At 64.7% G+C, this 25,564-nt stretch overlaps 3 protein-coding genes across 4 annotated transcripts; 1 reads left to right on the top strand and 2 right to left on the bottom strand.

Moving 5' to 3' along the window:
• The first annotated feature begins 5,527 nt into the window (after positions 1–5,527).
• On the top strand, positions 5,528–23,180 carry HAP1 (huntingtin associated protein 1). Of its 2 annotated transcripts, XM_027701442.1 has the most exons (16): positions 5,528–5,676; positions 7,578–7,654; positions 7,774–7,890; positions 7,994–8,094; positions 8,305–8,413; positions 8,548–8,626; positions 8,729–8,859; positions 8,976–9,050; positions 9,138–9,275; positions 9,366–9,433; positions 9,520–9,687; positions 9,881–10,194; positions 10,283–10,501; positions 10,959–11,061; positions 11,863–12,620; positions 23,170–23,180. In XM_027701442.1, exons 1-15 carry the CDS (start codon positions 5,580–5,582, stop codon positions 12,257–12,259), a joined length of 2,193 nt encoding a protein of 730 aa, XP_027557243.1. In that variant the 5' UTR covers positions 5,528–5,579; the 3' UTR covers positions 12,260–12,620; positions 23,170–23,180. The 2 variants fall into 2 exon arrangements, with proteins under 2 accessions (XP_027557243.1, XP_027557244.1); XM_027701443.1 differs by lacking the exons at positions 10,959–11,061; positions 23,170–23,180 and having other exon boundaries at positions 11,863–12,025.
• LOC113976340 (gastrin/cholecystokinin-like peptide) lies at positions 13,072–13,469 on the bottom strand. Its single transcript, XM_027701445.1, has 2 exons — positions 13,277–13,469; positions 13,072–13,196 (listed from the first exon to the last, which is right to left on the bottom strand). Exons 1-2 carry the CDS (start codon positions 13,467–13,469, stop codon positions 13,072–13,074), a joined length of 318 nt encoding a protein of 105 aa, XP_027557246.1.
• On the bottom strand, positions 16,588–17,986 carry EIF1 (eukaryotic translation initiation factor 1). The gene is made up of 4 exons (XM_027701444.1): positions 17,830–17,986; positions 17,320–17,483; positions 17,131–17,232; positions 16,588–16,808 (listed from the first exon to the last, which is right to left on the bottom strand). The coding sequence occupies exons 1-4, from the start codon at positions 17,858–17,860 to the stop codon at positions 16,764–16,766; spliced, it is 342 nt and encodes a 113-aa protein (XP_027557245.1). The 5' UTR covers positions 17,861–17,986; the 3' UTR covers positions 16,588–16,763.
• Positions 23,181–25,564: the final 2,384 nt, after the last annotated feature.

The raw sequence follows: 25,564 nt of genomic DNA, 5'->3' as shown, positions 1-25,564 counted from the left end.
GGCTCCAGCCCCGTGTGCCTGGGATGGGGGTTTGGCTGTGCCGAGCCTGGAGCCGCTCTTGTGGCTCCCAGCCAGCCCCGCTGCAGGTCGTAGGAATGTTCCTGGTGTCAGATCTGGCTGTCCCCCAGGTGCCAGCGGGCCTGGAGATGCCCCAGAGCTTGTGCCCTAGGAGGGACTGGGTCCTGCGACCATCCCGGGGCCGTGGGCTGGGGTGTGCCCCCCGCACACCCTGGGGTGCCCTCACTGGGGCAGGACTGCACGTTCTGAGACCCTCAGTCCCACTGTGGCAGAGCTGCCAGGGGGCATGTCCGGGATTTTGGGGGAAAGCAGAGCCAGAGGACAGCTGGACCAGAGCAGCCGGAGCTGTTTGCGGGGTTCCCAGGGAGCGGCATCCCTGGGGAGGCTCCTGGAGCCGCGGGACGGACTACAGGTCCCAGCATGCCCGGCCTCGCTCCACACCTGCCGGGGAGCGGCTTCGTTACCGGCGGGGCCCGGTAGCGATGTCCGAGGGCCCCGCAGCCGCCGCCACACCGGGAGCAGCGCCCAGGGGTGAGTGCGCCCCGAGACCCCTCGGGGTACCCGCACCTCCCGCCCCGGCACCACCGCTGCACCCGGACCCGCATCCCCCGGTGCACCGAGCCCGCGGCTCTCCCGGTGTCCCGCGTTCCCCCAGGCTGCCCTTGGGCACCCCAGGACCCTGGGCGGCCCCCGTGGGCGAACCCCAGGCTGAGGCCCTGGAGAATTTGCCTCGTCTCGTCCCCTTCCTGGCGCTCGGCTTCCCCTCGGGAGGTGCCCGGGCGGGAGCGGCAGGGCAGGGCAGGGCAGGGCAGGGCGCAGCGGGCGCGGGTCTGCACAGGCACCCGGGCCGGGCTGAGCCGGGACCTCGCCCCGCCTAGCCCGTGTCCCACCGGGACACCGGGACCACCGTCCTGCTCTCGCCCAGCTCCCGTGGGGCAGGTCCCCAGGTCAGCGGCACCCGAACGCTGGTGGCGGGGGGACAGTGGGGTCCGGGGGCGATGGGAACGGGGGTCGATGGGAGCTGCTCGCACGTGCCTGAACAAGGTTCCCCTGGGGAGAGTGAATGTACGTGCAGGAGCTGGGCCAAAATCAGACGCAGGGCTCTGGCAATCCCGGCTGAGCTGACTCACCGGCCGGGCTCCCTCCCCGGAGCCAGCGCAGCGCGGCACCTCGGCACGGTGGGTCCTTGTCCTTCCCCGGGGAGAGGAGGGTCTGGGGGGCTGGGAGCTGTTTTCTGGGCAGCACGGTGCAGCATGGGGCCCCGAGGTCTGCTGGTCCCAGTGCCATGGGGCAGAGGGCTGTGGGGGCTGTGGGTGTGCTTCGGAGTGTGCATGTTGCCTCTCGCCCGTCCTGTGTGCCAGGGGGGTGCAGGGTGGCCTGGCCTGGGTGCTGTGGATGTGGCAGCGACCCTGATCATGCCCCGGGAGGGAGGGCAGCGATGCCCTGGCATGAGCCTGTAGATGAGGATGAGGGGCTGCTGATGCCACAGCCCTCACCGTGGTGGAGGTGGGAACAGGGGTGGAGATGGGGCAGGGGGCTTGCACAAGGGGCTCCTGCCCCCCCAGGGCTCAGGGGCGGCAGTGCCAGCGCAGCCCGAATCAGGACTACTGGAGTTAGCAGGAATATGCTGTTTTTATGGCCTGTCTCATGATGTGTTTATGGTTTATGGTTGGGATGGGGCAGCCACAGATGCTGCCCAGCCCTGCCCTGCCCTGGGTGGCACGGCACGTCCCTGCTCTGCATCCTGGCACGGACAGAGGATCACAGACGGACTTTGCTCTCTAAGGTGGAGCTCCCAAGGGCTCTTACTGGCACTGCAGCTGTTTGCTCACTGCCAGGAAGCTCGACAGCTCCTTCCTTGCTCACTCCATAGGCAGGGACCCAGCAGGGACCTCGAGGGGAGCAGGGTCCTGCCCCGTCCCTTCAGAGCATCCTCTGCCCCGTCTGGCCCTGGCGCTGATCCAGAAATCACCAAGTCTCTGCTTTGGTGCTGAGCCCCCCCCCGTCACAGCAGCCGCCACATAGCAGGTACACTGACCCCTCACCACCCCAAAACCTGCCCCACGTTTGGGGTGGCTGCTGAGCTGGGGTCTGTTCCCACTGCCCCCCTGTCCCAATGGCAGGGAGGAGGGACACCTGAGCCCTGGCTATGCCATCCAGGTCCTCACCAGCCCCCAGCCTGGCAGGTGTTGCCCCTGGGAGGGTGTTTGTCCCATGGCAGGATGCTGGGGGATATGGAGGTGCAGGGTATGTCCCTGATCCCTAGAGCATCACCTGAACAGCTCCTTCTCCCCAGGCAGGGCCCGGAGAAGGGAATCTGCTGCCCAGCAGTGCCGCTCCAGGGAGGCAGGGTGGAAGGTGCCCCTCCCCATGGCGGCCGGGCCCCTATGTAACACCAGCCAAACTGGACACCGTGGTCCCACGAGAGAATCCCCCCGGCCAGAGCCCACCCGCCTGCCACCTCTGGCCCAGCCCGGACTCGTCTGTCACTGCCTGTCCCCACAGTGACCCAGCATCTCATGGGTCAGACACGGGCACGCACCGCGATGCCGCAACCATCACCGGTGGGTAGGGATGGGCAGTGCCAGTGGGTGGCCCAGGGGAACTGGGAAAAGGGGGGGGAAGAGCTGGGGCAACTCTGGGCTGGTCCTGCATCCTGCCCCCATCCTGTGGCTGGGGCTGACCCACTGTCCTGGCATCCTTCACCCCACACTGTGCCCGTCCCCAGCACCACTCGGCCGGGCAGAGCGTGGCCAGGAGATGGCAGTAGGACCCTGCCCGAAGACAGCAGGGGGGTGAGGGGGGAGCAGGGCAGAGCTGGGGGGGGTGTCCCTGTGTGCCACGCTGCGGGGGATCCCCCAGTCCCCACAAGAGTGGATTTGAGGGCAGCCCCGTCTGGTGGCACCAGCCCCAAACCCCGAGGGGACAGAGGGGGCTGAGGGGTGCAGGAAGTGCTCCCCTGCCAAGGCCCCCATGCACCCCATTCCCCTCATGTGCCCCCAACCCTGGGCTGACACCGTGCCCCTCTGTCCCCAGAGCTGTGCTGTGGGGACATCCCCGAGGTGGAGATCATCAGCCTGCTGGGTGAGCAGCTGCCCCGCTACACGCTGCGGGCTGACACCGTCTTTGGCTACGACCACGGCGACTGGCTGCGAGCCCCCCTCGGCCCCCCACAGCCAGCGGCCCCCCTCACCCCCCAGCAGATCGAGGAGACCCTGCAGTATTTCCGTGAGTGCCCGTGGGCTGGTGAGGGCGGCGGGGCTGGCAAGGGCAGCGGGGCACAGGCTGCAGCAGCTGCTCAGGGTCGGGACGGGGAGGGCAGCCCCAGAGCTAATCACTGCTAACGGGATTGACGGGCTGGATTTCCTCACTCAGAACATCCCCGGCTAATTCTGAGAGCAGCTTCTGCTGAGCCGAGCCGGATGCTGGGAGAGAGCCTCTGTCTTCTCCAGGCACCCCCTGCACGTCCCTGCTCCCCTGCACTGTGCCGTGGCTTGCAGGGGTGGCACACTGGTGGGGTTGGCAGAGGGTGTGCCCGTGAATCCCAGTGCTGCTGTCTCCCCAAACATGACAGCCTGACAGGCATTGTGGGGGTGCTGGTGCAAAGTCCCCAGAGCCGTGGGGTGTGGATGCCTGGGAGGAGATCCCACAGCCCCCATGGCTAGGCAGGGGCGATGCCCACGGTGCTGTGATGGGGCCCGTTCCTGGCGTGGGGTCGGGGTTCAGCAGGGGTTCAGCACGGACGGATTATCTCTGCTTTGTTTCTGCCTCTGGCCTGTGTGTGGCGAGGACAGGATTAGAGCGAGGGGCTGGGGCGGATGGATGTGGGGCGGCAGGAGACAGATGGGGCTGAGGCTCCCAACCCCCTGCCCACGCCAGGCTGGGGTGGGGGCAAGCCCTCTCCATGCCCTGCCTGTGTTTGCAGCCTTCCCATCTGGCTGCTCCCCTCTCTGTTCAGCAGGCAGTGGAGTGCAGCCCCACAGCCATCAGCACCCCTGAGCCTACAGTGACAGTACAAAGGATTGAGCCCCAAGCCCTGTCCCTGTGCCACGGGGCAGGGAGCACCCGGCTCTGCAGGACCCTGGCACCCCCATCCATGGGGCCTGCTGTTCTCAGTGCTGGACCCCTGCAGGTCACAGTTCCCCCAGTGCCGATGGCATGTGTGGGTGTGGAGGGGGCCCATGGCGTCATCCCTTTACCCAAACCTTTAAGCTGCCGTCAGAAATAGCCCCCTGTAATCTGCTTGAGCAGACACGGGGAACCTGCCCGGAGGAGCAAATCCTGGGGCAGGGGATTAGGAAGAAGCAGCTCTTGCCTGTCCACGCGGAGACGTGTGCTCAAGTCCTTGGGGTCCCTGGGGGGTGGGTGCCCAGTGCTGGCTGTGTCCCTCACCTCACCGAGGGAAACACCAGTACCAGGAGGAGGGAGAGGCTGGGACTGAGGGCACCTGCTCCGGCCCCTCCTCTGGGAGGGGTCCAGTGGTTACGGCAGGACATGGTCGGTGTCAGGATTCCAGCGGGTGGGAGTCCAGCAGGCGAAGGAGGGCATCACATGAGGGGCAACTCCAGCCGTGTCCATTCATCCATTATTTGGGTGCTAACGAGGAAGGGCGTTGGGGCAGGTGATGGGGACAGGCAGAGCATGCGTTGGCATTACCAGCATCACGCCCACGCGGCTTGTGCTACGTGCCAGCCAGCTCCTCCATAATTCAGCACACCATGATTTATTCAGCTTTCCCGCTTCCGTGCTGCCTCTGCACCAGAGTGGTTGTGGGGAGCTGAGGGTGCCAGCCAGGGAGCACAGGGAGCCTCGATGGGGCATAGAGGGGGCCAGGCTCGTGCCAGCCCATGCTCAGAGCCAAGGGGTGCTGAGCGGGATGAAAAAGCCCTTTCCCAGCTCACGGACCGGGCGGGTCCCAGCACTGGGCACTGCGTGTGCAGGGTGTGTGGTGGCTGTGTGGGTGATGATGGGGGGACCAGGCCTGGGGTGGCAGAGCAGGGCTGGCTGGAAAAAGCAGACCCTGATCCTCACAAGGCCCAAAACCATTCCCTGTCCCTCCCAAGGGGCAGAAGCCGCTGTCTGTGCACAACCCTTGGGGTCAGCCCTGTGGAGCTGCTGCTTGGGGACCCCCAATGTCCCCTCCGCATTCATCATCGCCCTTGGGGACCCATGTGTCCAGACCCCCCATGTCCATGAGCTGGGACCAGAGGCGGGACACAAGAGCCCAACTGCAGCAGCCCCCCGGGGCTGAGCAGGGTTGTCGCAGTGGGTGCCCCAACGGGGAGCCCAGTCCTGGGATGTCCGAGAGAGACGGTGTGCCCGAGGTGGCTCGTGGGTGTGGGGAGAATGGGCACTCCCGAGCAGCCTCTGACACCCCCCTGTCGCCCCCGCCCCGCTCCCACCCGGCCCCGCCTCCCCGGTCCCGGCCCCAGCCCCGGCCCCGCCGCCGGGGGACGCGCCGGGCAGGTGCGGGCGGACGGAGCGACCCTATAAATAGGGGAGGGAGAGGCTGCAGCGGCTCCGCTCGGCGCGGCTGGGCACGGCTGGGTGGGCTCGGCGCGATGGAGATCTGGAGCAGCCCCGCCGCCTACGACGAGTTAAACGGGAACGCGGAGCGCGGCGGCGGCGCCGACCCCATCGCCCGGGAGCTGGAGGAAGGTGAGGGCGGCCCGGGCGGTCCCGCCCCGGCGATGGGGATGGGGATACGGCTGCAGCGGGGCCGGGCTCCCCGGGGCTGGTCCGGAGCGGCGGGGCCGGGGTCTCTGCCGGGACCGGGGCAGGTCCGGAGCGGTGATCTCGGCTGGGATCTCCCCCCGGGCGGTGCCATCCCCTCCCCGCCCGTGTGTTCCCGCAGCCCGGTCCCACTCGCCGCGTTCCTGGGCAGCCGCCACCCAGTCCCTTGGGGACCCCCAGGCTCACCCCGATCCTAAGGAGACCTGTCCCCTCGCCGAGGGAGGCGGGGAGCGGGTGGAGGGACAGGGTGAAAGCCCCCGCCAGGTCTGCGTGTGCCCGTGGGGATGGGGGTCCCTCCCTCCTCCCGCATCGGGCCTGCAGATGGGTGTTTACATGTTTGCCAGCGCTGCAGCCCCCGTCTCCCAGGGCCAGCCGCTCGCTCCAACCGTAACGATGCTCATGCTCTAATTATTTCCAATTAATGGCTCAGGGGCCTGACGAGGTGCAGTTGGGGACCCCCGCCGGGAGCGGGCCCTGTTGGGGTGTGTAGAGGGGGTTGAGGCTGGAGCTGGGGTTGGCTCCTCTTCCCGTGGATGCGTTTGGGGTACGTGCCCACTGGGGCGTGGGGCAGCACCCAGGGCAGCGGGGACTGGACGGGACCGGGGTGGCGAGTGGGGGCATTGCCATGACAACACAGTCAGCATTACACAACCCCAGCTGGGGCGGCCTAATGGGATTTGTGTGGCTGAGCCTCCCCATTTAACCCACTTCGTCTGCCGGACTGGGGAGTGGCTGTGGCGGGGGATGTGGGTGGAGGCCCTGAGTGCAGCCAGCGCTGCTTGGCCAGGGGAAACTGAGGCACGGACCTTTGGGGCAGCAGAGCATCAGAAAGAACATCAGGAGTGCTGTGTGGTGTGGGGAGGGTGCGGGGTACAGGCAGGTCTCGGGGTGTATAAGCAGGGTCTGGGGCACAGGCTCCCGGCTCCCTCTCACCACACAGCTCCAGTGCTGCCATCTGGGCGTGTGCCCGGCACTGTCTGGCAGCGCCTGCGGGCACAGTTGGCAGGATCGGTTCTGGGGAGCCAGACAGACATCTCCATCCTTGTGCCTCCTCTCCCATCCAGAGAGCCAGACAGTGGCCAGGGGAGGCAGGGCCATAGCTGGGGCCCGTTCCATTGTGGTGGTGGTGGCGTTGGGGGCAGCTGCCCGTTCCCACAGCGTGCTGCCCACAGCTGCCTCTGCCCCTGTTGCTGAGTGGATCGTTGTGTTGTGCAGCTGGAGGGGCATCGGGTGGGTGCGGGGTGCAGCATTCCCTCCCCCTGAGAGAAACTAGGGCAGGGCTGGCTTCTTGGGGCGGGGGGGATTGGGGGAGGGGGCTGGGGACAGATTGGAGGGGACGCTGCCTGTGAGCCCGGCTCGGCGTGGTGCCACCCACAGCTATTTACACTGGAGCTCCAGCCTGCTTTCTGCTGGAAATGTCACCTCCAATCCCATCTCCACTGCTGGCCTTTCCCCGTTCCTCCTTCCCATCCATGCATCCAGCAGTGGAGCTGGCACTGTGCCCGTGCTGGGGGCTTGGCACTTTCCTTGCCACCCCGAGGTGCAGGCAGGGTTAGGGGTGAGGTGTGAGCCCCCCATTTCCCATGATGGGGGCACGGCTGTGGGGATCCCTGCCCACCTCTGCCTGGCACCACATCGGGTGCTGCCCAGCAGATAAAAGGTCCTTTTTGGTGACCAGCCTGGAGAAGCCTTGTGCTGCCTCCCTCCCGTCCCCTTCATTGTGCAGATCCAGAGAGAGCAGTGACATGGACTGGGGGGCAGTGGGGTGACAGTGCTGAGCCCCTGAGGCCTCAGTGTGGGGGTTCACCTTTTGACCTCTCCCCCAGTCCTGTGTGCTGAGCGGGTGGTCAGGATCACCAAGACCTACCACGACATCGACGCCGTCACCAACCTGCTGGATGAGGTATGTTGGGCCCCCCCACCTGTGTGAAGGCTGGGGGCTGTTGGGATCCTGGGGACACAGGGGTGGGTGAGGACTGGGGAAGAGATGAGTCCTGGCTGAGGCAGACCTGCTCCTTGCAGAAGGAGCGGGACCTGGAGCTGGCAGCACGCATCGGGCAGTCCCTGCTGAAGCAGAACCGGAGCCTGACTGAGCGCAATGAGCTGCTGGAGGAGCAGCTGGAGTTGGCCAAGGAGGAGGTAACAGCTCCTGGGCACAGGACCAAGCCTTGGGCTCCTGTGTGCCCCCCTGGGGGTGGCTGTGGTTCCCTTAGCCATGTCCTGAAGCCCTTTGTCTCTCCAGATTGCGCAGCTGCGCCATGAGGTCTCCATGCGGGATGACCTTCTCCACTTCTACACCACCACGACAGAGGAGAGCGAGCCCACCACCACCACCTCCACACCGTGAGTGGGAGTCCCTCGCTGCTGCTCCTGCGGGTTGGGCAGGAACTGCCACCACCACCAGGGTAGCACTGGATGTGCTCCCTTCCCTCCCCTCCCTCGGTGGCTGTGGCTCCAGCAGCACAGGGCTGAGTTGTTGCAGTTTCCTGCCTGGGTGGGCAGCCCCATCCTGCCCGCACTGCAGGTGCTCAGTGCCATCCCTGCTGTCCCCAGGCTGCGCCGGCACGAGTCCTCGCTGTCCCTGCAGCAGTACTTCCAGTACGACACCTTGCAGCAGAAGCTGAAGTGCCTGGAGGAGGAGAACCAGAAGCTTCGCATGGAGGTGAGCAGAGCCAGCTGGTGGATGCCCTGTGGTGCCCACCTCTGCCCCGCTCACTGCAGGGGGACCCGAGCTGCCTCCCAGGGAGGTGGAAGGTCCTGCCCATCACACTCAGCCCCTCCAACCATCTCCTCCAGGCCACCAGCATCGCCACCGAGACCTGTCAGTACGAGGACCAGGAGCAGCAGCTGATGATCGACTGCGTGGAGCAGTTCTGTATGTGGGGCTGGGGGGTCTGCAGGCAGCGCCCAGCATCGCTGCGTGGGCTGGGGCTGGGGGGCCGTGCCCCGGCGGTGACGGAGCCCGGCCCTCCCGCAGCCGAAGCGAGCCAGCAGGTCGTTCACCTGTCGGAGGAGCTGGCGCACCGGGCGGAGGACGCGGCGCGGCAGCAGGAGGAGATCACCCAGCTCCTGGCGCAGGTCGCGGACCTGCAGCAGAAGTGCCGCACGGTGAGGGGTCCCTGCCCGTGCCGAGGATCCCTGCCCGTTCCGAGGGTCCCTGCCCGTGCCGGGGGTGGGGGGGTGGCGCGGGCACAGCGCCCTGACGTGCCCGCTCCTGCCCGCAGTACGGCTCCGAGGTGGAGGAGCTCCAGCAGCACCTGACTGCGGCCAAGGAGGTGCAGCAGCAGCTCCGGATGGAGGTGAGGGCCGTGGGCGTCCCGGCCGGTGGGGGGGGTCCTGCCAGCTGCCCCCGGGGCCGTGCCCGAGCTGTGCCCGTGTCCCCGCAGCTGCGGGACCTGCAGGAGAAGTACGCGGAGTGCGGCGGGATGCTGCAGGAAGCGCAGGAGGAGGTGAAGAGCCTGCGGAGCCGCAGCCTGCCCAACAGCACCGTGAGCCGCTACAGCGCGGCCAGTCTGCTGCCCGTGGTGAGCGCCGGGGGGCGCGGGGTGGGGGATGGCGGAGGTGGGTGTTGCTGCTCTCCCCTCTACTGACACTGCATCCCCCCCTGTCTCCAGGACTCGCTGGCCGCTGAGATCAAGGGCATGATGAGGAAGAGGACTGACAGCTCCTCCTCGGACTACAAGTGAGCGCTGGCATCGGTGGCTCGTGCTGTGCCGTGGGACGGGGGTCTCGGGGGGTGCCTGGCTCACCCCCACCCGCTTCCTGCAGGAGTTACCTGCGCGTCTTCGAGACGGTGAAGGCAGTGAACCAGGCAGCCAAAGCCAAGTCTTGCTCCGAGTCTCCCCGCCACATGCCAGGCTCCAAGCAGTTGTCAGCCGCCCACTCTGGGGGGACCAGCACCCCCCACATCAGCTGCTCCGGCTCGGAGGGTGCCCGGTGAGTGCTGGGGGGGGTTAACTGGGGCCAGGTGGGACAGCGGCTGCCCCTGCGCTGGAGCCGAGGTGCTGGTGACCTGCTGGTCACACCGGAGCAGGAATCAGCCTGGGGCAGGGAGGGCAGGATCCAGCACAGCCCGGGGTGCGGTGCGGGACCACGGCCCTGGGCACCCCAACACTGTGCCTGCCAGCAGATCCGAGGGGTCCGGCGGGGCCCCCTGGGCAGCCCCGGGCCGGCAGGACCTGGAGGCGGCGGTGCAGCGGCTGTCGGCGCGGCAGCAGAGCCACTCCTCCGAGGAGCGCTCCTTCTTCGAGGCCGAGCGGGAGCGCAAGCTCTGGCGCCTGAGGGACGGGGCGAATTCCAGCGGCTTCCTCACCCCCAACGAGAGCATCGTCTCCACGGGGACCAGCTACTCGGGGGGCTCGGAGCTCACCGCCGGCTCCACCTTTTCCCTCGGCTCCCTCACATACCTGCCCGACAAGCTGCAGATCGTGAAACCACTGGAAGGTGAGGGGCAGAGGGGGGTGCAGAGCTGGAGGTGCCATGAGAGTCCAACGACACCAGCTGAGCCCCCCCGGCTGTGTTCTGTCCCCAGGCTCTGTGACCCTCCACCACTGGCAGCAGCTGGCACAACCCAACCTGGGCGGGATCCTGGTGCCCCGTCCCGGGGTGCTCACCAAAGACTTCAGGCAGCTGGACATCGACCTGGAGGAGGTGTACAGCCTCAATGACCTGGAGGAGGATGACGTGGACACCGGCTCCTTCCAGCTGCTCCCTACCTCAACACCCGCCAAAGCCAAGGAGCGCCCCAGGGGTGAGCGCGGGGCGAGGGGACGGAGGGGACGTGGCCCCCGGGACGCCCCTGCCCTCCTGCCCAGGCTTCCCGTCGCTCTCCCCTGCACTCTCCCGTCTTGCAGCAGCCTATCCCTGCCACCCCCCTGTCCCCGCGGGGACCCTCCGTCTGCAGCTGCGCGAGGGCCCTTCTCCGGCAGCCGCCCCGGCGGGGTGAGCCCTCTCTGGCACCCCGGTGTGCCCCTGCTGGCCCCCGACCGTGTGGAGGGGGCAGGTCTGGGACAGACGGCATCTCCTGGTCCCACCTGTGCTCACAGCCCCCTCTGAGCAGGCACCGGACGCCAGGGCTGCTGGAACTTTGCCCCGCGCACGGAGCTCCCGGCCCGGCTTCGGCTCTCCCGCCCGCCCCCAGCCCCGCTCTCCGCCTGTGTCCTGCCCCCCCCCCTCCCCGTTGACCCCTTGTCTCCTGTCCCTTCCAGTGTTCCTCTCTGTTAACAACCTCCCCCAGACCCCGTCTACCTTCACCATCACCACCTGCCACATCCTCCACCCCACCACTGCGATCACCACGGTGACACCCAGGTAAGGCGCGTGGCCCCTCCCACCGCCTGCGCTGCCTGCACCCGCCCCGCCGTGCCCCCCCCGGCTCTGGCCGTGCCCCCCCCGGCTCTGGCCGTGCCCCCCGGCTCTCGCTGCCTCACCCCTTGCCTGGCTCCCTGCAGCTCGAGGAAGCCGCAGGCCGGGGACCACCTGCAGCCCCTGATGCTCTGAGAGATGCCGGCACTTGAAGCATCCCCAAATCTGGCTGCTGGGCTGTCTGTGTGCCCGTGGGGGGCTGGGACCAGCCTTTCTCCCCCCGACCCCCTCCTGCGCTGCAGCATCCTGAGGGGATGGAGAGCCTTCCTGGGGGGGGCTCACCCTGGGCACAGAGCAGCGTGTGCTCCCGGCACTCCGGGGAAAGGACACGGCTGGGCAGCAGCCAGGACATTTCCCCAGCTGAGTTTCTGGGCTGACCCTTCATTAATGAGCACCGGTGATTAGCCCTAATGAGCCCCCACAGGCTCCTTGGGGTTTGGTGTGAGCTGGAGTTCACTGTTAGACACAACCCTGCACGTCTGGAAATTGCTTGTGGAGCAGGGACTGTGTTCCAATCCTTCCTGACTGCTGAGCTGGGGGGGCATGGCCACAGCCCCCCAGCACCTGGCCCTGAGCTTTGGGGTACTGAGCACTTTGCAGCACGGGTGTCCCATAGCCCAAGGCTCATTAGGTGAAGGAGGAAAAGGGGTCCTGCTCTGCCCGAGGCCCCTCCCGGCCCCTGCAGCAGCATCCCCTGGGCCAGGGTCCCCCACTGATGCCTCCTTTCTGCTCTCTCTTTCCCTCCAGTCTGTATCATGCCGTTGTGCCTTCTTGTGGGCCCTTTGAGGGGCTGAGCCTCAGCAGCCCCTCGCCAGAACAGTCTCCCCCCACGCTGGTGCTTGGCCCTGGACCCCCGAGCACCCCTGTGGGACTCTTCAGGCTCTTGCTGGGGCGAGATTCCCACTCGGCACCAGGGGCTGGATTGTGGCGGGCCCCCTCACTCTGCTCCCAGGACTCCCAGCACGCTGAGCCCCAGCCCTCCCCTGTGCCCCGGGGGCAGGATGGACCCTCACCCAGGAGCAGCATCTTCAGCTGGAACCTGGTGGAGAAGCTGCAGCGCCTGGGGCTGGACAAGGTGGTGGCCAGAGGGGAGATGTCCCGTGCCCAGGGAGGGCACAGGGGGGCCCGGGGCACCCTGACGTGACACTGCTGCAGAGCCCCCAGGCTCACGGTGAGACACATCCTCTTCCTTGCCCATCCACGGGGAAATGGAGACAGGACAAGCTTCAGCCTCCTCTCCAGGTGCTGCCCAGGACCGGCAGCACTCCCAGCACTTGAGGAGGGCTTTGCCCTGGCTGCAAGGACAGAACCCGGTGCTGCTCCCTGTGTGTGGGGGGTGCAGGGGGGCCGACTGACCCTGTCCCTGCTGGGGGTAATGGACCCTTCACAGGAGCCAGTTTCTGGCAATAAGAACTGTTCCTGCTTCTGCTGAGCCTGTTCAAGGAGCGAGGGGCAGCTCGGCCCTTCGGGGATCTCCAGATGCTGCAGCAAAGGGCGATGCTCAGGTGGGTCCTGGGGGAACCTGCTTGTGCCAGGGGGAGACTTCCCCCCCCACACACCCAGGCTGGGTCCCTGGCCAGCACCTGGACTGGCTTTTAAAAGGAATGGTTTAAAAATGGTTTAAACTCTTTCCCACTCACTGAGTAGCAATAGTAGCAGCACCTGTAGCTCGGGGTGTTTCTTGGGGTGCCGCTGTTGCTCCCACCGGCCACGTCCCTCACCCCGGGCTGTGCCCTGTCCCCTGGCAAATAAATGTGAAGTCACAGAGCAGTTTGTGTGTGCTGTGTCCTCTGCCCTGTGCTTCCCTGCGGGGCTGGGGGTGATGCCCCCTGCCCACCCTCCCAAGCTCTCCCCAGCACAGCCCTGGGTGCAGCAGCCGTAGTGCCAGAGTTTTATTGCAGGAAGGGACACACACCGAGTGCGTGGGTGCCGTGCATGGTCAGCTCAGCCCCGTGGCTACGCGGTATCGGCCGCATCCTCGGCGCTGCGGCGGCCGAAGTCCATCCAGTCGGGGTAGTAGTGCTCGTGCAGGGCCTCCATCCCCTCGTCCTCGTGCACGAAGCCCTTGTGGTTGTTCAGCTCTGCCAGGGCAAGGGCGGCAGTTAGAGCTGGCACAGGGCTGTGCCCCCCCCGAGGGCTGCCCACCCCGAGCTCCTGGTACCTGTGAGGGCGTGGGGCAGGAACCGGGACAGGAGGTGCTGCTGCTCCTGGGACAGGTACTCGGGCCAGTCGCGCCGCACCAGGCTGGGGGGGTGCTGGTGGGGGTCCCCCACAGCGCCCGGTGCCGCGGGCCAGCACAGGCAGGAGGTCACGGCGATGGTGAGGATGAGGCCGAAGCTCAGCGTCACCTTCATGGCTGTGGAGAGACTGAGCGGGGAGGGGAGTGGAGGGGCTGCAGCCCCCCAGCCAGACCTGCTCAGCCTGCAGGGAGGGGTGACCTGGGCGCTCCTCCTGGGGTCTGGCCAGTTCACAGTCCCCTCTGTCCCTGCCTGTGGGTTCCCAGCCCCTCCATCCCTCCCATCTGCTCCTCAAGTCTTCTCCATCCCTGACTCCCAGCTGGTCCCCACGATGCCTCCGGACAGCGGCAGAGCCCTGTGGGACTCACCTGCAGGCTCTGGGGCTCGCTGGGTGTCCTGGCAGGGTGTCCTGGCGGGGTGTCTGGGTGGGTGTCTCAGTGGGTGCCTCTCTCCAGGGTCTCTGGTGCTCAGTCCTGCTTTTAAAGGCACTGACACGGCTGCCCCACCCCGGGGCGGCTCCACACCCACCCCCCCCCCACGAGGGGGCCCCACAGGCTCCTGTGTGTGCTCACAGACACACAGACACACACACAGACACACGGACAGACAAACACACACACACGGAGTGCTCGCACACACAGACACACGGACAGACAAACACACACACACAGAGTGCTCACACACACAGACACACAGACAGACACACACTGAGAGGAGAGCTCACAGACACACACACATATATATATATACATACATATTTTTATATATATATAAAAAGATATATTAGTATGTAGACAGATACAAGTATATACATATATATATATGTATGTGTGTGCATATATATATATATATATGCACACACACTTATATCTGGGACTTGATGATTTTGATGTTCTTTTCCAATCTAAATGATTCTGGGATTTTATATATATGTATATACATGTATATGTATATGTGTGTGTATATATATATATATACACAGACACATGTGTGCATATATGAGTACATACATGTATGTATATGTGTGTATTATGTATACACAAAGGTACATATACATATATGTGTATGTACACATATGCATACATGTATGTGTGTGTATACAAACATATATACTTACATGTCCACATATAGCTGTGTGTCTGTACAAACACACACACTCCATACCTGTGTCTGTGTATGTTTGTACACGTGTGTGGCATGTCTGGGGTCCCAGATGGGGCTGCACACAGCCAAGGGGTGGAGGGTGTGTGTGTGTGTGTGTGTGTGTGTGCATGAGGCCCTTCACACAGGCCCCATTCTGCAGCCCTCGGTCTCTCCCTGTACCCCAAAAAGCTCTGGGGTGTCACAGGAGGGGTGGGCACCGCTTGCTGCCAGAGGCCCCCAAAATTCCCTGTCTGTTCCTTGTTCGATATTGACAGTCCCTCCTGCCCGTATTGACCCTCCTCCCAGTGTATTTTAGAGATCATTTGTCTCCCTCCTTCAATAAACCCCTGAGTGACATCCTGGGCTGGGCCGTGTCCCTGTCCTGTGTGCCCCCGCTCGCCGTGTTCCCAACGATCCGTGTCGGAGCTCCTCAAACACCCCAAAACAAATGGCCTTTGGATGGCAGGGAGGCAGCGGCACCCGCCGCCCTCGTGGCCATCGATCGCTCGCTCCACCGAGCACCTCTCACAAGGAACAAACAAATTGTTTTCCAATTTGTGGCTTTTAATGGCTCAATCTGGACCAAATGAGCCGTCAGGGTGACGGGAACAGCGGCTGCTCCCTTTGGGATCACGGGCTTGGCAGCACCTTGACGTAGGTTTGTGGCCAAACCCGCGGGCACTCGGCTGGGCCCTTCTCTAGGCAGACATCAGACGTCAGCCCCCCTCACCCCTGCCCAGCTGGGTCTGGCTGTCCTGGCAGCGGCTGAGGCGGTGCCTCCCTCCTGCGTCCAAGGGCAGAGCCAGCAGGGAAGAATCCAGGCTGGACGTACTCCGACAGCCCCTGCACAGGCAGGGGCTCGGGAATTTTTGGAGCAGCATCAGAGTGCAGGCTGTGAGCAGGAACACACCCCCAGAGAGAGCACCTGCCGGCAACTGCTCTCACTGTGCAGGGGTAAAGGTCACCCCAAGGTACAGGCAGGGCTGGAGGTCACCCCAAGGTACAGGCAGGCTTCGAGGTCACCCCAAGGTACAGGCAGGCCTCGAGGTCACCTCCCTCCTCGGTGCACTCAGTGTGTTGCACAGTTGCAGCAATTTGGTTTCCAGGAGCAAAGTCTCCCGCAGAAGTGGCAGTGAACGAACCCAGCGCTCCCGTGGGACATGGGGTCATTGTGGCAGTGGGTGAACAGCCGTGACCTGCTGTGGGAGCTGCCAGAAGCAGGTGCCCAGGGCAGCAGAGCCTCCCCCTCCTCCCCACAGCATTTTTTGGGAAGCGCAAGTGCTGATCCTGCCCACAGGACTTATGGGAACACAAGCAGCCCAAGAGCTGGTTCCAGGGTTGCTGTGCCCGGGCAGGGAATGACTCAGCACCCACCCACTCCTGGGCTTTTCCCTCCCCTCGGGCAGGAGCAGCAGGGACAGCACCAATGGAGCTCAAGTTCCCCTTCCTGCAGTGGGTCAGAGTGGGGGGACACCCCCAAACCCTCCCAATTACACCAACCAGGCCCCTGAGCCCGTGCCCCTGCTGGGAGAGGGGAAGGTGCCTTGGCTCCAGGGATCGACGGAACCCACCACGCACGGGCTTTTGAAAACCAGTTTTATTTAAATAAGACTTTAAATACATTACATAAAACATTATAAATGAAACCAAAGCTGTTGTTACTGCACAGGGCCTGAGGCAGCAGCTCTATGGACACAAAGCTCTGCAGCTCCAGACACAAGGCTGCTCCTCATGTTAGTCCAGAACCGATCCCTTGTCACAAGTTTAACCCCCCTCGGGGCTCACGGGAACCCGAGCTGCAGCCATCCAGCCTCCACCTCACTCTTCTGCCACTCTTGTTCCAAGCCAAGCTTCCCCAGATCCCTGTGCCAGCGGGAGCCAGCACTGCCCCGAGGGACAGTGCCATGTCCCCGTGCCCCAGCTGAGCTCGGGGCCCGGGCTGGGCAGGACACGATTCCCATCGTCCGGGCTGGAAGCGCAGCTGGACTGAGGAGCCATCCGGGCAGGCCAAGTCCCTGGGCTGAGCTGGGAACAGCTGGGTACCTTTGGCTCCAGGCTGGAGCTCTGGGAAATGAGGGACAGGCAGACAGGATAGCATGGGCTCGTGTCAGTTTATTACATCACCAGTTACACCAGTCCAGACTCAACAGTGGACCCAAGATCGTTACATTACACAAACCGGCTGCTTTTAAACTTATGACAAGGGACAGGTGGGAATTTCATGGTAAGGAAATCTTCTTGCATAAAGCTCCAGAGGCCCACAGGCACTTAAAACCCGTGGACTTTCAGCTGGTCGTCTTTAGCCAGTCCAATCTGCAAGACAGAAAACCCATTTACAGCCCAGAGCAAGGCTTCTGTGCTCCCCCACACCATCCCTGCCCAGAACTGCCCCATCCACAGGGAGGGAAGGTGAGACTCCTCTGCAAACCCTGCTGGGGGGGGGGAATTTGCCTTGATCAAGGATTAAAGCAGAAGAGAAAGAATCATCACAAAGAGGGCTAGGCTGGAAGAGACTGTGAGGTTCCAACCCCCCACCCGGGGCAGAGACAGAGCTCTCTCCCCCTCCCGCCCTGCTGTGTGTTTATTATTTAATCTCGTGTTTAATTTCACGAGCAGCAGCCCAGGGCTGTCCTACCTCCACGAGGAACTGGCAGATGTTCTTGCGCTGGTCACCCTGCAACTGAATCACTTCTCCATACTCGGGGTGCTCAATTACAGTTCCATTGCAGGCAAATTTCTGCAGCGAGGAGACAAGAAACCTCCTCAGCACCTCATAAACCTCCTCCCGCCGCGCCTGACCGACCCCCAGCCCCTCCATGCCCACCTTCTTGAAGGCCTTCACCAGTTTCTTTTTATCGTAGTCATCCGCGATGCCCTGGACTGTGGTGAGGGTCTTCCTGCCGTTGCGCTGCTGGATCCTTATATGGATGTAGTCCTCAGTGCCGGCCGGGAGCAGGTCATCACCCTTACTTGCATCCGCAAAGGGGTCTGCGGGGCAAGACCCCAACGCGCCGTCAGGCTCCGCCCCGCCGCGCCCCATTGGCCGCCGCGCCCGTCCGTCACAGGAGGAGCGCACCCCATTGGCGGCCCCACCCGTCCCTCACGCGCTGGGGCCGCCCCTGCCCCGCCCCACAGCGCCTGTCAATCACGAATGGCCCCAGCCCCTGCCCCCACCCCATTGGCCGCCGCGCCTGCCCGTCACGCTGGGGCCCCGCCCCCTCCCTCCTTCCCCCGCGGCTGACGCAACCGGGCCCGGAATAGCAACTGCGCCACGGGGCGGGGCCGGGGCGGGGCCCGCGCGCTCCCCCGGCCCCGCCGCACAAAGGGGCCTCACCGAAGGGCTGGAGGTTCTGGATAGCGGACATACGATACGCTTCCCTTCCCTCGGCGGAGGCGGCGGCGGCGGCGGCGGCTGGGGGGCGGCTGTGGCGGCGGGAGCGGCTCTGGGCGGAGGATGCTCTCGCGGCGGCGGCTCGAGGCGCTGTCAGGGGGGCGGGACCGCCGTCTCCCGCTTATATACGGCCGCTGCGTGACGCCAGCGCGCACGGCGGGCGAGGGCGGCGATTGGCCGGCGCGCGGGGGCGTCAGCACGCACGGGGCGCACGACGCCGCGCCCCGGCCGGCGCGGGGAGGGCCAGGCGCATGCGCGGGAGGGGGGCTGGCGGCGCGCTGAGCGGCGCGTGCGCAGTGCGAGGACCGGGCCCCGACCGGGCCCCTCGGGACCCCCCCAACCCCCCGGGCCAACACCAGGACCCCCCCTCCGCACCCCAGACCCCCTTGGGAACCCCCAGAATACCCCTGGGGCACCCAACTCCCCATCCGGGATCCCCAACCCCCCCCATGAACCACAAAATCCCTCCCAGGACCCCCAAAATCCCTCCAAATCCCCATGTTAGCCCCACCAAGACCCTCTCAGGACTCCCCAAAAGCCCCCTAGGAACGTAAAAACCTCTCCAAACCCCCTTCGCGCCTCCCAAATCACCTTGGGACCCTCGAACCCCCCCAAAATCTCCTTGGGTTCCCCCCCAGCCCGGACCTGCTTCCTGCGGGTCCTGCACCGGCCTTGGGGCTCCTGCGGCCGCTCCGGGTGTTTGCTCGGCCGCCCTCGCGGCCCTGGGTGCGTGGTGTGACCCCCAGCCTGGGGTGACAGCGCTCTGCCATGCCCGGTGCCCGGTGTGACACCCAGTTTGGGGTTTGTCACCGGCTGTGTCCCACGTGCAGGCAGCCCAGGATGCTGCTCCCAGGCCGCTGGCAGGGAGATGCTCCGAGGACACGCGGTCCTGGAGCAGGACTGGGGCTCGCAGACGCTGAAGGTGTCCCTGGAATCTGCCAGGAGAGGAAGTGGTTTATGTTTAAACGTGTGACACTGGTCCCCCTGGCACTTGAGTCCTAATTTGGGGGCCCAGAGCCTGGCTCTCGGTGTTGGGATTGAGCTGCCGAACACAGACATTCCGTAGACAAACCCCCAGCCTGGCGGGTGTGTCCCCAACGGCTCAGCCCAGCGCGGGGGCTGCTGGCACAGGGACACCACATCCTGCTCGGAACAGGTGCTAAAAATACCTCGAGACTCCAGATACGAAGGACAGTAAATCCCCTTCACAGTTACTGGGATCAAAAGCCATCCAGATCCAGACAGTGGGAACTCTCCTCTGGGAGCGGGTTAGAGCTGCACATGGAGTGGGAATGTCATCCCTGGGGACTGCGGGGCTGGGGACCGTTTGTCTGGAGCTCCTCGGCTCCGTTTGGATCCCGGCTGTGTAGGTGTCCCTGCTCCCCTCGGATCCATCTCTGGAGCACGACGTGGGCTCGGCGGGTTACTGGCAGCTGGGTGTGCTGCCATCTGCGGCTCTGGCAGCCCTCGCTCGCTCGGGCGTTGCATCATTCTTGGGGGTTTTATTTAAGATAAAGGCAAATGGTGTCTCTTGCACCAGGCAGAGGGAACCGTTTGCGTTGCCACGTTCCAGGGTCTCTCTGGTGTCTCTGGATCATTTGTCACTTCTGTATGTGACAGATCAGCTGCAGAGCTGACTGAAAATGTCATGAAAATGTGAATTTGCTCCACGACCACCTTGAACAAGCAGATGGCTCTCCTCTCTCCTCTGTTTCTGATCAGGTTCTCCTTTCTCCCAGAGGAGCCATCTCTCACAGGCACACAGTGGAGTAGCCAGACAGGGAAGGCAATTAGAGATTTGCACTGCATCTTTCTGCTAGAGGCATTTCCAAATCCTCACTGCAGCCAAAGGGCTGCTTTTCATATTCCACACCAAACACTGGCAGAGCCATTGGTACCTCCAGTCTGGTGTCAGCTCTGGGCACACCGGCCAGGATGGCCAGGATACCCCAGAGAGTCGATTGATCAGCATCACTTCAGGTCCACAGAGTCCATGTGGCACATCCCTGTTGTGTCCTGGCTGGGCCCCCAGAGCCTTTGGACCAAGACCAAAAGAGGGGAGTGTGTTTGGACACCAGGGCTGAGCACTGTCAGGGAAGTGTTGCATCAGATTTTGTCCTTCAGAGCGGGATTCAGAGCTGGCACCTGCAGTCACGAGTGGCATTGCCTGGGCTCCGGGGCCGAGCCCCCTGCACCGTCCTCACCTCTGGGTGCTGGTCCTGCCCTATCCTGCCCGACGAGGTGCCGCTCCCGGCTCCCCACGAGGTGGCAATGCCGGTCTCCTGCAGGAGCATCTCCGGAGGCAGCACCGAGCTGCTGCCGTGTCCTTGTGCCCGGCGCCCGGCAGACAATCGGCCCCCGTCCCCCCGCGCTGTGCGGGGGCTCCTGCACCGCAAACCCCGTGCGGGGGCCGTGGCAGTGCCAGGTGACCTGCCAGGGTCGGCTCAGGGGCAGCAGGAGGAGCAGGGGGGCCCAGAACCACCCGAGTCCTGTGACACTGTCACTGCTCACTCGAAGGCACCGCAGTGGTGTGGGGGGCCGGGGTGGCTCCTGGGCACCCTCGTGTCCCTTGGCAGCGAGTGGCACAGGCGGCCCTGAGATAAGGAAACGTGCTGGTGGTGAGGGCAGGGCCTGCCCAGCACCGGTGCCCCTGCCAGTGCCGGGATCGTGAGGGAAAGCTCCCGTGTGCCCCTGTGTGTGTGCAGCCTGGGGAGCCCGGGGTGATGCAGCTCCATCCTGCATGTGGGAGTCCTGCAGCAGCGGCTCCGGAGGCTTCCAGGGGCTCCTGATGGGCGACCAGCCCAGGGTTACTGCAGGTCTCTCCCTGTTGCATCCTACAAGGCCATTTCACCCTATGCTCTAAGGTGGGGGGGTCTTGGTGCCCCCCAGGACACCCGGGAAGTGCAGCAGAAAGGAAGGAATCACCCCGGCATTTGGCTTTGCTACTTCTCCCGCAGCTCAGCAATGCCCTCCGGGCTGGGACATTCCTAGAAACCAGCTTTTCTCCTCCAACATCCTTCCTGCAGCCTCTGTGCGACTGCTCAGACGGGATTCGGGATGAGCTGGATGTCTGATGTACAGTATTTGATCCCATTAATCAGCACAGGCAGCACTGACAGGCGTCAGCCTGGTGATTAACCTGCTCCTGGAAAGAGCTGTGGCATGGCCGGGTGAGCCCGGCTGTCACGGGGCCAGCGGCAGCTCAGGGAATCCCTGCTCGAGTCCCACATTCCCTTCCTTGCACAGCTATTCCTGGCATTCACATCCCAAAGCCTGCAGACCCTGGGCTGTTGTGTGAACTGGCTGCTGCCCACCCGCGGTTGGGGCCCGTGGGATGCTCGCTGTGGTCCCAGCTGTCGGATGCTCTGGGATGGAGGCACCGGACAGGGTGTGACAGACATTCAAAGGGTCCCACATGCCTCCCTCTCACAGTCCCTCTGCCCTGTGTGCGCACCAAGGGCCGGCACATCCCGATTCCTGTCCACCCAGTGACCCCCGGGGCACCGCTGTGGCTCCGGGTGTGTCACCATCACTCGTTTAAGGGTGTTTATTCACCCTCCCTCGCACTGCTCAGCTCTCGCTTCCCCCGGCGGGGCCCCCTCCCTCCCTCTCTCCCTGCACTGCTGTGACTCCGCTGCTCTCCGCGAGGTGCCAGGAGAGCTCCAAGCACGGGCTGAGCCCGGCCGTGCTGCCGGGGCAGGTGAGCGGGCACGGCCCCGGCTCGGCCCCTCTGCCGGTACCTGTGCGCAAGCGATGGAACAAGGCAGCTCTGTCCCTCCCGGCCTGGGGACAGAGGTGCTGGGGGTTCTCCCAGGGAGGGTTTCCAGGATCCTGGGGATCCCATGGCTCTCCTGCAGAGGAGAGGTGCTCTGCCCCCCACTGCAGCCCCGGCCAGTTCCCATGTGATTCCCATGAGCTCTGTCCTGCACCCACAGGGATTCCCCCGGCAGAGATCGATGCCCTGTGTAGATGTCACTCCACACTCACATCGCAGGGAATACATCAAATAATTGTCCACCTCGTCGGGGTTGTCCCTTGGCTGGGGACTCGGCATCAGCCTGGAGCAAACCTGACATGAGAACAGGGATCACGGGCACTGGGAAGGGTGGGAGCAGCTCGGGGCAGCAGCTCTGCTCTCCATCAGACACCCACAGAGCTGCTGGGAGCCCGGGAAGCGCTGGGCCCTGCCTAGTGATGGGGAGCAGGGCTGGAGGGTTTCCTGCAGTGGAGGCAGCCCAGGCATTGAGGAACACTCGAGCAGCTGGGACAGGCACAGCCGTGGCAGGATTTTCATTCTGTCTCTCCTGAGGAGGCAGGAGCTGTCGGCACCAGGCGCAGCCAGCGCGGGGCTGACTCAGAGCCTCGGCATCAGGCAGGAGGACGGATCGTTCACACACGCCAGTGAACCTGCTCCTGCCAGACACGTCCTGCTCTGCTGTCAGACCTGGGCCATGGGACACAGAGCTGCTCCAGTGCCATGGGAAGGGGCAAAGGTGCCAGGCTCAGCTCCCACTGGCTCTCTCACTGCGGCACGGCTGGGCTCCCTCAGGAGCAACCAGGGACACGGGATCCAGCTGGGGATGTAACTCATCCCCCACTGCTGCCCTGCACGGCTCCGGCCCTGCTCCGGCCATTCTCAATGTCCCATCCCTGAAAGTGTCCAAAGCCAGGTTGGACGGGGCTTGGAGCAATCTGGTCTAGTGGAAGGTGTCCCTGTCCATGGCAGGGGGTTGGAAATGGCTGATCTTTAAGGTGCCTTCCAACCTAAACCCTTCTGGGATTCCATGATTCCATGGTCCTGACCTGAAGTCCCCTGCTTTCATCTTACCCTTCCACTCTACCTGAGCCAGGCAGCGCCACCCCATTCTGGAGGGAGCTCCCTGCTCCACACCAGGGAGAGAACTTGGGCCAGGGAGAGACCCCGGGATGAGCCTTTGCTGGAATCTTGCCAAGTTGGGCTCCTGGCACGTGCCAGCTCACAACCAGCACCAGCACTGGTGATGTCTGTGGACACAGGACAAGCCCATCTGGGCCCTTTCCAGCCGTGCACCTGAATGCACTGGGAAGTGCAGTGAGACCCTCCTCCCAGGTGCCTCACACCCGCCCTGTGCTGCCACTGGCACCACTGAGATCTCGGCAGAGTTGTGGCACAGCAGGGGCAGAGGGGGGATAAGCCTTGCTGAGCAGCTCTCTGTGTCTGGGGTCTCCAAGGCCCATGAGAGGAGCAGCCCCTGCCCTCCCTGGAGCATCAGTGCCCACTTTGCACTGCCACGTGCCCCTCAGCCCAGGCTGGGCTTACCCCACTGCTCCCTCCTGCCAGGGGAGGTTCCAGCCCAGCTGCCAAACAGCTCAGGCATCCGACCCTGCCCCGGTGTGACAGGGAGCGGACGCTGGGCTGAATCCACCTCTCGCTGAGCCAGGGGTAAAGGACAGGAGATTTCTGGGGTAACAGCAGCAGAAACGGCGAGCACGGGGCAGAGCTGTGCCCGCTCTGCTGACTCAAGCACAGGGAAGGGGCAGGTGAGGCCGAACACCTCGGTCAGCACCTGCCTCGCTCCGGTTCGTATTTCACTGACGAGGCAAAAGCCGCGCGGGGTGCGAGCCCGTCCCCACGCAGCTCCAGCCGCAGCCCGGCCCCTCCCCTGCCCCGCAGCCGGGCACACTCATCGCTGCCCACGCCAACTCCCCGAGGGCCAAACACTGGCCGTGGGCCAGCGCTCCTTCCCGCACGCTGGCAGTGCCAAGCCCCGCCGCCCGTCCCGGCACGACGCTGGCGCTGCAGGGATTTGCCTCTTACAAAACACTTGGCCGTGGCACCCGCCCTGCCAGGCTGGGAGCTGGAGCAGGGATCCGGGAGCTGGGATGGCCACGCTCTGGGGTCCCAGTGCCCCCGTTCCCAGAGAGGCATGGAGACAGGCTGGCCCAGGGAAAGGCACAGGTTGGAGGGACAGAGGGACACTTGCAGGGACAGCAGCCCGTGGAGTGCCCGAGGTCCTTCGCAGCCACAGCTCACGTTTGGTGCCATGTTGTGCAGCTGCCCAGCCCCTCTGTGCCTGCTCTCGCTCCCAGGACTCCCCTGGCATCTCAAGGGTGCAGGAGCAGTGTGTTCAGCTTATCCTGGAGCTGCCTGGACCCCTTACCCTCATTCACCCTATCCAGTGTGTGCTGGCCTGGCAGGGGGGCAGGGAAACCTCAGCAGGCGCTGCCTTGGGGGGTCCAGCCCAGAAAAAACAGCTCAGCTACAGCCCCTTCTTTTGGTTATGAGCTGTCAGGGACCCCCGAGCACAGGCGTTACCGTAACCACCCTGCTCAGCCACCGTGCGCTTGGCCTTCCCGGCAGCCACGGCGCTCACTCCCTGGCATGGGGCTTCCTGGGAAAACCAGGTCAAGATGGAGCCGTTGCCTTTCAGAATGCGGCTCCACTGCAGGTTCTGTGCTCATACCACAGGCTCAGCCCTGCACTTGCCAGAGGCAGAGCCACGGCAGCTGGTCCAGCTCGAGGCAGGAAGGGCTGGTGGATTCAGTGGGATTGGGGGCACCAGGGAAGATCAGGGTTGGGGTGCCAGGCCCCGAGGCCGCAGTCCCCCAGCCCCACAGCAAATAATCACCATGCTGGGACTGGGTTTGGTTGAAACCCCATGGGGCTGAGCTTGGAGGTGGAGACACTGCCTGGCTCCAGGGTCCCCAGTCGCCCCCCCTGCTCCAGGGCAGGCTCCAGCTGAATTTCTCTTTTTTCCTTTGCTCCTGAAAAGGAGCAGGAATAAACCTCCCACCACAGCCTTTCCTGCCAGGGGGCTTTTTCTGAGCCTGTCAGTCTTGCTGGGAGGAAACGCCACAGGGGACAGGGGCTGCCCAGCGGCCCCCGGGGCAGGAGACCCCCGGGGCTGAGCTGCAGGTGTGTCACCGGCGTTGTTTTGGCTGACGGGTCTGCGTCCCTGCCCCGGCTTGTCCCCACGCCCAGCGCCGGGCTGTGATTAGCGAGGCGGGTCCTGCCCGCGTTCCCATCTCCGCGTCAGCGCCGCCGCCCTCGCGGGCGCTGCCAGCCGGGCGTGCCCAGCCAGGTGTGCCCAGCCAGGTGTGCCGCAGCCAGGTGTGCCGCCCCGCCGCCGCACTGCCGAATAAGGAAACCGCCCGCTCCCTTCTGCTTGCAAAACACCTTGGCCTTGGTGCTGTGCTGACGCCGCTTGTTCCCACCAGCTCCTGGGAGGTGCTGGAGGCCAAGATGGCCCCTGGTCCCCCCGCTGGGCTGCAGCGGAGAGCCCCAGGACCCCGCAAAGCTGATGGTCCAAACCCCGTGGGGTTGGTCCCTGGGGTCCCAGCACCCTGTTGGCAGCACAAGGGACGTGGGGAGGGCACCCACAGTGGGGCAGCCCCCAGCCATGGAACTGGCACCCTGTGTGTGGAGCACGACTCCCAGGCCTGGGACATGAAGGAGCTGCTCCCCGGCTGGCAGTGCCGGCGCTGTGCCGTGTGCCGCGCTGGCCCGGCTGGGGTGACCCGTGTCCCTGGTGCTGCCGATGACCCGCGGAGCGGTGCCGGGCACAGACCCGCCCTCATCCCTGCCACAGCTTCTGCCACAGTTCCGGCCAGGGCAGTCCCGGCCTCCCGGTGATCCCACGGTGGGCTCCGCGCCGGGTCACCGGCACAGGGTGGGAAACATGGCAGCAGCTGGCAGGCA

The sequence above is a fragment of the Neopelma chrysocephalum genome, unplaced genomic scaffold (assembly GCF_003984885.1).
Source record: "Neopelma chrysocephalum unplaced genomic scaffold, ASM398488v2 Primary Assembly neopelma1_157, whole genome shotgun sequence".
Classification (NCBI taxonomy): domain Eukaryota; kingdom Metazoa; phylum Chordata; class Aves; order Passeriformes; family Pipridae; genus Neopelma; species Neopelma chrysocephalum.
This window is presented reverse-complemented; position numbering and strand designations above follow the sequence as displayed.

Coding starts and splice junctions, on each gene's coding strand:
- LOC113976340 (XM_027701445.1), bottom strand. CDS start 13,469: ATGAAGGTGACGCTGAGCTTCGGCCTCATCCTCACCATCGCCGTGACC. Junction 13,197..13,276: donor CCTGCCCCACGCCCTCACAG/GTACCAGGAGCT, acceptor TTGCCCTGGCAG/AGCTGAACAACCACAAGGGC.
- EIF1 (XM_027701444.1), bottom strand. CDS start 17,860: ATGTCCGCTATCCAGAACCTCCAGCCCTTCG. Junction 17,484..17,829: donor CCAGAACCTCCAGCCCTTCG/GTGAGGCCCCTT, acceptor CTTGCCCCGCAG/ACCCCTTTGCGGATGCAAGT. Junction 16,809..17,130: donor TCTGCCAGTTCCTCGTGGAG/GTAGGACAGCCC, acceptor TCTGTCTTGCAG/ATTGGACTGGCTAAAGACGA.
- HAP1 (XM_027701442.1), top strand. CDS start 5,580: ATGGAGATCTGGAGCAGCCCCGCCGCCTACGACGAGTTAAACGGGAAC. Junction 5,677..7,577: donor CGCCCGGGAGCTGGAGGAAG/GTGAGGGCGGCC, acceptor CCTCTCCCCCAG/TCCTGTGTGCTGAGCGGGTG. Junction 10,502..10,958: donor AGCCAAGGAGCGCCCCAGGG/GTGAGCGCGGGG, acceptor TGTCCCTTCCAG/TGTTCCTCTCTGTTAACAAC.